Raw genomic sequence first — 12,292 nt, 5'->3', positions numbered from 1 at the left:
AGTGCCATGATCTCAGCTCACTGCAACCTCCGCCTCCTGGGTTCAAGTGATTCTTCAGCCTCAGCCTCCTGAGTAGCTGGGATTACAGGCATGCACCATCATGTCTGGCTAATTTTTATATTTTTAGTAGAGATGGGGTTTCACTACATTGGCCTGGCTGGTTTCAAACTCCTGACCTCATGATCTGCCTGCCTCAGCCTCCCAAAGTGCTGGAATTACAGGCGTGAGCCACCAGCCCGGCCTAAAACTTCTATAGCTAAAAGAGATATGTCCTTTAAGGAGCTAACACTGGGTATCAGTACTGTCAGTTGTTTTGTGATGTGGGCACTTGTGTAGGAAATGTTTGGTTTTCTTCTCCTCTGAATAGGAATTCCCAGCACCAGCTCAGAGGACACCATCTTAGCCCAAACCCTGGGCCTGGCCTACTCTGAAGTCATTGAAACTTTGCCAGATGGCACAGAGCGACTGAGCAACTCTGCTGAGGTTGGTGCCTAAGAACTTACTTCCAGAATGATCACCTTGATATGACTTTGATGAGACATTTTCCTTCAGGTGCAGATTACAACCTGTTCCTTCACTCATCCCATACCTAACAGCCTATAGCTTCATGTCTTCATTTATGAAAACAAAATAATATTCTTCAAGATCTAGAAGTTTGTCAACTGTAAGTCAAATTCAGTCCTAGAATAGAATGGTATCGAAGTAACTAATTTTATTTTGGGAGTCTCTGCTTGAGAAAAATTATCTTTTCTAAGGAATCTCTGGTTCCTTGGGAGAGATGACTGAAATTGTTTCTTCTTCCTAGAGGAGATACCTGTTCTCTCCAGATTACTGACACTATTTTCTGACTAAAGTTTAACTCACTTATAGAAATGAACAGGGAAGTTCAGAGTCATGTTTGTTTGGTCAGGGTTATCTCTTGCTAGCATGAAACAGCCGCACTTAAAGATGGTACATCTGGCAGGATTTGAGCCCAGCCTCTGTGTTGAGCTAACATGAAAAGTAGGATGGAAGAGATAGGGTGAGGGATGGGAGGAGGTAGTGGGAGCAGTGATTCTCAAACTTGAGCACACATCAGAATCCCCATGTGGCCTTACTAAACCACAGCCTGGCCGCCACCCCCACCCCAAGGATTCTGATTTAGTAGTCCCAGGTGAGACCCCAAAATTTGCACTTCTAACAAGTTTCCAGATACTGCTGCTAATGCTGCTGGTCCAGGGAACACATTTTGAGAATCAAGGGCTTAGAACCTTGCCACTCAATGTCTGGTCCCTGGACCAGGAGCACTGGCATCACTTGTTAGAAATGTGGAATCTTAGATCCCACCCTAGTCTAACAAGATCCCTATGTGATTTGTATGCACATTAAAAGTTTGGGAGTACTGCCTTAGAGCACTCTTAAACTTGACGGCACATTGGAAACACCTGAAAGCATTTAAAGAATACTGACACCTGAGTCTCACTCCAGATACTGATTTGATGGTTATTGGTGGTGAGGGCATGGATCAGACACTAGTAGTGTTCAAAGCTTCCTAGTTGGTTTAATGTGCAGCAGAGTCTGGGAACTACTGACTTAACATAGTGATGCCACACCTGGCCATGGCTCAGAATCACCTGGGAGGTGCTTACAGGTCCCACCCTGGCTGATCTTGATTCAGTGAGTCCTAAAGATCCAAGTGTTTCAGGTTTGCAACTATCTGACTATAGTATATATAGAGAGAGAATAAGGGAATAATGGTCAGGTCTTCTCCTTTGCAAGGAGGGCATGTTTTCTAACCCCATGCTTGTGCATTCCCACAAGCCAGATGTGATGGTGCATGCCTGTAATCCCAGCTACTCAGGAGGCTGAGGCTGAAGAATCACTTGAACCCAGGAGGTGGAGGTTGCAGTGAGCTGAGATCATGGCACTGCTCCCCATAAATTGCATCCTCAGATATGAGTCATGATCTTAAGCCTTTATTTAGACCTTGTTTGAGCAGGATCCCTGGAGGTGGAGCAAAGAGAAGTCATGGTGTCTGTAAGGAACCCCAGCTAACCCACTACGGGGCAAGAAAGGGGACACTTGTGACCAAAATTAGGCTTCTGAAGTGCCCAGAGAAACATCCACTCTTTAGTATAGTACTCTGAGCATTAATTATGCTCCCTGGCTCCTTTCACACAGTTTCAGATGGTCTGTTTTAGCCTCTCCTGGCTCTAGGCTGAATATCTAGAGTAAAAGAATTATGTCAATAAGTAGAAGGAAAGTGGATAGGGAAAAGCTGCTTTCATCTATGGGCTTCTAGAATGGAAAGACAGTGATGTTAGGAGAAGACCGACTTTCATGAGAGCTTTTTATGATTTGCATCACAACTGTGTGATAATGGGAATGCAGAAAGATACTTCAGACTGTTCATGAAAAGGGCTACTTTTCATAAACATAGCTGTATTTTCTTATTTATGCCTCTTGACTGTAACCTCCTTGAGGACATGGGCAGATCATATTTATCTTTGTGCCCCCAATGCCTAGCACAAGCCCAGTACTTCCAGGTGCCCAGCGGGTCTTCAGTGAACAAATTCGAGGGTACCCACAATCCGGGCTGCTACCGAGCCACACTGGCTCAATTCATATAATTAGTTGGGCTCTCTAAAAAGCCAAGTGAAAAGATAGTTTCTCTTTTGTGCTATTAGTCGTCTGCCCTGCTATCTATAAACTGGGAGCATTTAAATATAAAAAGAGTGGTTGGGTTCTTCAAGCCAAGGCCCTAGAATGTTCCTCTCCTTGCCTGAATTCCCCCTGCTTTAGGATAATATTGAATTTTCATTTTCTGAATATTTTCCCCCCAACAGGGGAGTAGTCATTAAAAATACATATCATGCAGTTCTTTGCTGGCAGCTAAAAGCCGGTATTTGATGATCTCCGTAGGTATCACAGGGCTCTGATGATAAGGAAAGCCACAGAACCAGGGCCAACTTACCATGAGACACAGTAGACACAGTGCTGAGAGCCCACAGTACCTTTAGAGGCCTCTGAAAAAATTATAATTTCTTTTAAAATCAGAAGAAAAAATGAACTTTTAGGGTGAAAAGTTATATTTATCTTTATATCGATGCAGTTGTTAAATATAATTTTTAATATTACCTGAAGGAACAAGGAGCCTGCAAAGGCAGAAGAACCTGGGGCTCCTGAAAGTCACGATACAGCTCTGCACAGAACTCGTCCCTTGGGAGAGCCACACATAAACACGGCAGGACAGGTGGCAGCGTGGGGGTGGTGACTCGTGCTTGCTACGCAGAGTGGAGTGAGCTCTCTTTTCTCTCCCTCTCAGTTCACAGGTATGACCCGGCAGGAGGCTTTTCTAGCCCTGACTCAGAAAGCCCGGGGGAAGAGAGTGGGTGGAGACGTGACTAGTGATAAACTGAAAGACTGGCTGATCTCACGGCAGCGATACTGGGGCACACCGGTCCCCATTGTCCACTGCCCAGCCTGTGGTCCCACGCCTGTGCCCCTGGAGGACTTGCCCGTGACCTTGCCCAACATCGCATCTTTCACTGGCAAGGGAGGCTCCCCACTGGCCATGGCTTCAGAGTGGGTGAACTGTTCCTGCCCGAGGTAAGGAGCCACGTCCCTACAGCGGTGACTGTGCCTGTGACCCCATACCGGCTAGGGCTTCAGACACCTTCCTCTCTCCTGGTGCTCCTCTGCTCCCTTTTCCCCTGACTTCCGTGAGGCTGGAAAGAACACTGAATCTTTGGGGCCCTTTAAGAGAAGGGGCTGGAGTCTGTGGTCCTGCCTCTGCACTGGGCATCCTCCCTTCTCTGAGCTGTTGGAAGCAGCAGTGTCAGTTTAGATCTATCCCAGAAACATCTGATCCAACTGATGGAAAAGCTGTAAATTTTCCACACAGCTTTGTAAAAAACCACATTCCTCCATTTTGATATTCCAAAGAGCTGCGGGGAAAGGAATGAAATGTTCTCTTCTCCACTTTGCAGTTTTCCAATATAGTGACTGTAACAACAGTGGGAATTTTATCACGAGTAGCAGAGTAGCAGCTAAGAGAGCAACTGTGCTCAGGGGCTTCATTCTCTCACATGCTGAAGCACCGTGGTTCCGTCCTCCTCATTTTAGAAATGGGATTATGTTTTCCTGTCAGTTCACTGGCATGTCTCAAGTGTGCTTTTCAATGACGCCATATCAGCTAATTAAACAATAGCAGAAACCAAGTTCTGGTATTTTCCTTCTTCTGTGGAGAAGCCATTTTTCTCTGCCTTACAGATCATGGTAAGGATATTTTACAATAATTTTGTATCCTGCCGGTATAGAGCTGAGTTACTAGGTTGACAATCAGGTAGCTATATAGTGTAATAGGGAGTCTTGAGCTGGGAGTCAGATCAGTGATGGATTCAAGTCCCGGCTCTGCCTCTTAACTAACTGTCTAGCCTTGAGAAAGTCATTTACCTCCTCTGAGCTTGAAATCCCTCATCAGGAACTAAAATGGCCCCATCAAAGGGCTGTTCAGAAGACTAGAATTAACACATGTCATCCTGCACAGTGATACCTACTAGGCATTCAATAAATGGAAACTTTACAACCATCTAGCCAGGGACTTGCCAGCCATCCTCCCAGGTCCTCACTGAGGCAGTTTTGAAATTCAAGATGGACCTTGGAGGCAGGTATACAGGAAGGCCAAGGCTGCTTTAGGGTAGAAATGCTGGCTCCAGGAGGAAAATAGCACACCCTCTTTGTTGAAGCGCTGACAAAGGGCTTCCCTACTTGAGATGCTGGTGGCCTCCATACAGCACAGCAGTTGTGGCCTTGTTGATGAGGATAAGGTTTCCTGCCTTGTCTGCAGAGTGATCAGAGGGCAGAACTTAGGCCTTGGTGTTGGGCAAGGCTCCCTGGATGACCTTAATGAGCATCTAAAGCTGAGAGAGCCACTGAGCCAGTGTGGTCAAGCGAGGCAGCCCAGTGGTACAGAGCCCAGCAGATGTGGATTCCCTACTCTTGAACTACAAGACCTTGGACAGGTTTCTTAACCTCTCTGAATCCTAGTTACTCATCTGCAAAATGGGGATATGAGTAGTATAGGTCTCATAATCCCCAGGGATAATGGTGATTAAATGAGATAATACTTTTGAAGTACTCGGCTCAGTTCTTACTACCCAGTATTATTATCATTACTATTGGAGCTAATCCTGATAACGTTACTACCATTATCTGTCAGTTCTATTCCTCTTGCTTGTCACATAGCATCTTCCTTATCACCTAGTTTCTAGTATTAGCAATAAAAACATGTTGCCATCAAGTCCAACAGGACCATTAAAAAGGAAATCGGCATTGCAAATGTGAGCCAGCTGTTATTCCTTTTATAAATTGAGCCCAGTATTTTCCCCCTCACTTGGACCTCACTTGCACAAGGTAAGTGAGGAAGAAAAAGTAATCTTTATTTTCTAATTATTTCCCAAAATAGTATCTGCGTTCTGCTTGATTGCTCTCCAAATAAAAAGACCTGGCTTTAATTTAGAGATGCACCATTGAGATGAGCTTCTTAGAGCGGCTCTGGGTGGTGGGAAGCTGGATTCCCTGAGGGCTCTCTCTATAAAGCTTCTGCTCTTAGAGACCACCACTGTTCCCATTGGGAGGTCCCCCGATTAAATGCAGGGGGTCCCAAAGCCCTGCCAGATCTAGGGCTCCCATGCTCTCTGCTCAGCCACTGCATTTAATCAGCTGATGAGGGAGGTGGGGGAGTAGGTGGGGGACTGGCTGTTTCCTTGGGTAATATTTGTAAAGCTGGTATGAACTACTTCACAAATGGAAGATATAAATGCAACCCTTCCTTTATTTTTAAATTAAAAATACACTCAAGCCCATGCATGCTAAATTAGCAGAAGATTTATCAGTTCCTCTTGGGACTCCTCATCCCTTCTCCCCAAATTCTCCAAGAATCCCCGAGGACTTACACTGCCCAAAGTGTGATATTTGGAGGGGCGATGAGTCTCACATCCATGCCTCAGAAGGGAGAGCCTGCTATGGCTTCCTGCTACCCCAGAAGGCCCTGTTGATAGCTGGCCCTATCCATCAGACCAAAGGTGCTGATTCTCTGCTGATCCAGGCCTTGAGGAGTCTACAAGGGGGCCAAGCCCCGTCCTGTGCTGGGCTTGACTAAGGGCACTTTCTTTCAAGTTCCTAGGAGTGTGGCTTTTGGCACATGGTTCTTTCAGTCCCACAGGCCCACAACTCTAGGAATGTTCTTAAGAATGAGTGTATCAGCTGGGTGCGGTGGCTCAAACCTATAATCCCAGCACTTTGGGAGGCTGAGGTGGGCAGATCACTTGAGGTCAGGAGTTCGAGACTAGTCTGGCCAACATAGTGAAACCCCATCTGTACTAAAAATACAAAAATTAGCTAGGCATGGTGGCATATTGTGCCTGTAATCCCAGTTACTCGGGAACCTGAGGCAGGAGAATTGCCTGAGCCCGGGAGCCAAAGGTTGAAGTGAGCCGAGATCAAGCCACTGCACTCTAGCCCAGGTGACAGAACGAGACTATGTCTCAAAAAAAAGAATGATTGTAATACTTGGGCCCATGTGAGACATTGGCCCTTGTGGACATGTCCATCCCTAGGACAGGGATTCCTTTTTCTTTTCAACCCTTCATACATCAAGGATCTCACTTTATTCTCTGTCTTGAACACCAGGGATTTCTTCACCCTTCCACAAAGAGCCTTCCTTTAGGCAGTGGTCTGGTAACAGATATATAATAACTAGCTTTGAAGGGGGGTCCTGATTTCTAGCATTTGCCAATTTCTGTGATGTACATACTCCCATTGGGGCCAGTTTCACGCTACCAACTTGCCGTCTTTTGTCAGGATGTTAGATGCCAACAATTGATTTTCACAGGGTGGCATGAACTGGCTCCAGCAACCATTGCCTTTGGAGCTTCCAAGGTGGTTTGTCTTCCTCAGGTCATCCTGGTAGATTTCTGCACCTGTCACCCTAGAACAGAAGTAGAAAAAAAATTCAAGTTTATTTTCCACACATCTCCCTATATTTGGTTCTCATTTCTCTTCATGCATTGATTGACCTCACAAGCATCACAACATAGGCATTGGCAAAGGCAGTCTTGACATGCCCGAACAGAAGTTAATGCACAAAAGAGATACCTAATCCTGTTTGTCCTTTTGGGTGGTGAATCTTTCCACCAGATTAAATTCAGAGAAGTGGAGAATAAGGCTTTCAATTGTTGAAAATTGAAACTTTTATTTTGTAAATTTCTTTAAAACATCATGTGCTGTACAATATAAAAAGGGAATTTTCCCTGAATTGTCTTTTCATATGTGGCTTTATTCTTATGACATTTTAAATTCATACTTATTATCATAGCTCTCTCAAAAGCTGGTAGAAAACTGCATTAAAATTTAAAAAGAAACCAATTGATGAACTTTGCTTCTTTCTTAGGTGCAAGGGAGCAGCCAAAAGAGAGACAGACACGATGGATACCTTTGTTGATTCTGCTTGGTACTACTTCAGATACACTGACCCTCACAATCCGCACAGGTAAAAGTGTCCCTGCTGACGTCCCTCAGCACGTGTCAGTGTGGCTCCTCCCAGAAGCAAAGACCAAGATGGAATTAGACATGCAAGAGATTTCTTGGAGGACATCCTGTGCAGGTGAAAGGGGAGAGGAGAGGAGTGGACAGAAAGGGCTCTTAGACCACGATGGAGCTGACAGGTGTGAAAGGAGAAGAGAAAGGAAGGAAGATCGGGTGGAGGAGTCACAGCCCACAGTAACTCTGAGAAAGCCTCAACCTGGCCAGTGGGAAGCCCCAGGCAAAGCTTGTCCATTAGAGGCCCCGGTCAAGCTAAAATGGCTCTGGTCCAGCCCCTTCCTCTACTCTCCTGGGAGCATCCTGGGAAAGGAGCATGGGCTGGCAGGAGCACACCAGAGTGGGTCCACAGATGCAGCAGCTGGCAGCTGGCAGCCAACTCTGCTTCTTGGAACAGGCTCTCTTAAAGAGAGTGTGCTACAATATTGTTAGATTATTCGCAGCCAAGTAAATCCCAAGTACAACACAAATACACAACAGCAAAAGGAAGACAATGCTATTGTAATTCCCTCCTTGCAGAGAGCGCCATTTGTATGATTGTAAAGATGTAATGTTATTTATTTAACTGAAAAGAATGATGTGACTCTACAGGGAAGGTAGCAGGCAGGGAGGGTGAGAGAGCTAAGAAGCGTCACCTCTGACTTAGTCAGTAAATCATTTCCTAAATTGATAAATCAATAAAGACTATGAACATTTTTTTTTCCAATAATTGCCGGGAGAAACAACCAAATGAATTAAAAGTGGCTAAAAGACAGGCCTGAGGTGAGGAAAGAATTGGGGCCGGGGACCACTGTTCCCTTTCAGTACCATTTGATTTTTCAGCTGTATTCATGTGTTTCTTTGATCCAAAAAAAAAAAAAACCAACAAGAAGAAGAAACAGATTAAGGGAAAGAAAGCAGTAGGTAGCCTGGTAAAGAGAGAATGAGAGCTGAAAAAATCTATTCCAGAGCCCAGGAAAAAACACAGCATTGTACTTGAAAGGGCCTTACCTGATTTCCCATGTCCATGGCAGAAACATTCTGGAAACCTGTTACCTACATATAAAATATTCCCCCCATTCGTGGTTCTATAATAATATATTTCTAGTGAGACAGGTACTCCTGCCCTCACCCTGCTGGAGTTTCAGCCTGCAGTATTGTGATTCTGTAATCTGAGTTCATTTCAGAAATGAGGGGGATCCTGGTGGGGCGCGGTGGCTCACGCCTATAATCCCAACATTTTGGGAGGCCGAGGCAGTTGGATCACCTGAGGTCAGGAGTTGGAGACCAGCCTGGCTAACATTACAAAACCCCACCTCTATCAAAAATACAAAAATTAGCTGGGTGTGGTGGCACATGCCTGTAATCCCAGCTATTCAAGAGGCTGAGACAGGAGAATCGCTAGAACCCAGGAGGCGGAGGTTGCCGTGAACTGAGATCATGCCGCTGCACTCCAGCCTGGCAACAGAGACTTCCTCTCTAAAGAAAGAAGGAGAGAGAGTGAGAATGAGAGAGAGAGAAATTAGGGGAGTCCTGAGTGAAAGATACCCTGCTAAGGCAGGAAGGATGCAAGGTGACGACTGTGGCCGGGAACTGCCAGCATGGCCTTCTCTGGCCCATAGAGGGGCTCCCCTTAGGGCCTTCCCTCTATAAGGGGCCATTGGTGCATTTCATGTAGTGACAACTAACTGGTTTAGAATGCAAGTGGAGTCAGGCTCTTTACCTTCTCAGAGTGCTTCAAAGGAAAGCCTTCACACAGATGAGAGGCTCCAAGTTACCGTGGTGGGAGAGAGATCCTGAGACTGTCACAGCCCCCACTTTGTGAATAGCAGTGAGCACTTCATTTCCCTCATGACACGCTGTGGTTAGCTTCAGCCACGGTGCGAGTTCTTCCTAGGGTGGTTTCCTGAGTGGATCATAAATCCGATCTGTAGCTACTTTGCAACATTTCACTCCTTAATTTATCCCAAACTTGCTTTCCGGCCAAATACCATCCTTCACTTCCCTTTCTTTTCTGTTGCCTGGATTGGCAGTTAAATTTCTTTAGAGAACTATTTTTCACAAAGAAAAAAGTGTTTTTTAAAAATGTTATCAGAATTCTGGTACAGTGACTGGAGAACGCCAGAGTACATTAAGATGCAAATATGTGGTGGTGGCCAGACTCTTTTTTTCTAACCTCAGAGCTGAAGCCAGCGAAGACCATCCTGGGGAAAAAAGTGGCTTGAGGTGTCAGGGAGCCAATTGACAAATATTTGAAGTCCTCCAAAAGCAAAGGTTTACTTGATTGGCTGACCTCAAAGGACAGTGTTACCTTGGCAACACAGAGGTCTGTCGCCAGCCAGTGCTGCCCCCTCCCGCTAAGGGTCCCAGCCAGAAAATGGAAATGGTATTTCCTTTCCTCACCAGTGTCCATTAGGACCTGAGAATATGAGAAAGCCTTTCTATTAGTATCTGTTGGCCAAAAAGTATCTGTTAGGTGAGAGAGAGTTGACTGGGCTACTTTATGACAATTCACCCTAAATATGCCGCATTGCATTCAGTAAGCCATATACAGGCTCTTGCTGACTATATTTTCAGGCTACTTTAAAAAAACAAAATCAAATTTCTGTTTTGAAATAAAGATTTATGACTGGTGCACAGTGGCTCATACCTGTAATCCCATAACTTTGGGAGGTTGAGGCAGGAGGATCATTTGAGGCCAGGAGTTCGAGACCAGCCTGGGCTGAACATGGCAAGACCTCGTCTCCACAAAAAAATTGTTTTTAAAAAATTAACTGATGGCCCAGTGCTGTGGCTCATGCCTGTAGTCCCAGCACTTTGGGAAGCTGAGGCAGACAGATCACCTGAGGTCAGGAGTTGGAGACCAGCCTGGCCAACATGGTAAGACCCCATCTCTACTAAAAATACAAAAATTAGCCAGGCGTGCTGGCAGGCACCTGTAATCCCAACTACTCAGGAGACTGAGGCACAAGAATAGCTTGAACCCTGGAGGCAGAGGTTGCAGTGAGCTAAGATCGCACCGCTGCACCCCAGCCTGGGTAACAGGGTGACACTCCATCTCCAAAAAATAATAATAATAAAACCAGAAAAGAAAAAATTAGCTAGGCATAGTGATGTCTGTCTGTAGTCCTAGATAGTTGGGAGGGTGAGGGTAGAGGATCACTTGAGCCCAGGAGTTGGAGGCTGCAGTGAACTATGACTGTGACACTACACTCCAGCCTGGGTGACCAAGTAAGACCCTATCTTTAAAAAAGAAAAAAAAAAATGTTTTTTAATGTGAAGATAAATTAATAAATAAACATTTAGTATCTGCATGCTAATCTACATTGTAAATACCACATTGCCCTCTATTGGTAGGAACTCCAAAATCTCAATTGTCTAATCATAATAAAAATTAAAGTGAATCTACATAGTCAAGTGTGCCTTATAGCAAGAAGTCTTTTTTTACTGTATGATTTTCTCTTGTCCTCATTTTCTATGCAAACTGCATTTGTTGAAATACATCAGTAATATCTTCTGTAACCATTTTTATAATTTTATAAATTAACATCTGAGTTTTTTCTTTTTTATTATATAATGTTTTCTCATATATATTTATATATAATTATATATTATAGATATCATAGATACATATGGGGTTTCTTTTGAGACAGAGTCTCGTTCTGTCGCCCAGGCTGGAGTGCGATGGCATGATCTTGGCTCACGGCAACCTCCACCTCCCAGGTTCAAGCTATTCTTCTGCCTCAGCCTCTCAAGTAGTTGGGATTACAGGCGCCTACCACCATGCCCAACTAATTTTTGTATTTTTAGTAGAGACGGGGTTTTGCCATGTTGATCAGGCTGGTCTCGAACTCCTGACTTCAGGTGATCTGCCTGCCTCGGGCTCCCAAAGTGCTGGGATTACAGGCATGAGCCACCACACCCAGCCTTCTCTTATGTTTTAAAAAGAAAGTCATTGTCATTCCCTGATACAGTTCATTTCAGGGTATATGTGTATTACAGTAGGTCTGTTTATTTCACACAGTTGTGACAAAGTACGTTTTAAAAAATACTCATATCTCTTTTTTACAGCCCTTTTAACACAGCACTGGCTGATTACTGGATGCCTGTGGATTTGTACATTGGAGGGAAAGAACATGCTGTCATGCACTTGTTCTATGCAAGATTCTTTAGCCATTTTTGCCATGATCAAAAAATGGTTAAACATAGGTAAGCATTTATACTGCGTAGTGAAAGAATTCAGTTCCATGAATAGCAACTTTAAGCAGGTATCAGTTCTTCTGAAGCAAGGTAAATATATGTAGTAGAAGAATACTTTTTTCAAGTGTGCTTTAGAAGTCATTGTCAGCCTTAACTGTTTGAGGTCCATTTATGTTGCTTAATCAGTTCTGGCATGTGATGCTGTTTGCTTGTATAGAACCTAGCCTTCAGTACTTTTCTGTTTAACTGAGTGAAGTAATTAAGAGCTGTACCTGTGAGGCAGAGAGGAGTGGCCCATAACATTTTATAGCATCTCGTGTGAGGTCATGCTTATCACCCGGTGCTTCTGTGTCAGCTCTGTTCCTAAGCTTGGCTGAATCCCACCTTGATGCATCCCTCTGAAAATGTATAGAGTGGATTTGAAATAGAGAATCACATTGTAAAAACCTCAGTAAATTCTTTTCCTGTTGGCCTATTATAACCCTTTTCTCATAATGTTCAGAAAAATGCATGTGTATTTTTTCCCATGAAA

General features: G+C 44.5%; 1 protein-coding gene across 1 annotated transcript in view; it reads left to right on the top strand.

Annotated features, from left to right (window-relative positions):
- Positions 1–12,292, top strand: part of LARS2 (leucyl-tRNA synthetase 2, mitochondrial) — a 161,736-nt gene that overhangs the window by 98,521 nt on the left and 50,923 nt on the right. Inside the window, exons 11-14 of the mRNA XM_017521971.2 lie at positions 368–483; positions 3,305–3,588; positions 7,433–7,531; positions 11,632–11,769. Of these exons, the coding sequence (XP_017377460.1) occupies positions 368–483; positions 3,305–3,588; positions 7,433–7,531; positions 11,632–11,769 (637 nt within the window). The remainder of the gene's footprint in view (positions 1–367; positions 484–3,304; positions 3,589–7,432; positions 7,532–11,631; positions 11,770–12,292) is intronic.

The sequence above is a fragment of the Cebus imitator genome, unplaced genomic scaffold (genome assembly GCF_001604975.1).
Source record: "Cebus imitator isolate Cc_AM_T3 unplaced genomic scaffold, Cebus_imitator-1.0 Scaffold0, whole genome shotgun sequence".
In the NCBI taxonomy this organism is placed as follows: domain Eukaryota; kingdom Metazoa; phylum Chordata; class Mammalia; order Primates; family Cebidae; genus Cebus; species Cebus imitator.
The sequence above is the reverse complement of the archived record's forward strand: the minus strand, read 5'-3'. Positions and strand labels throughout refer to the sequence as shown.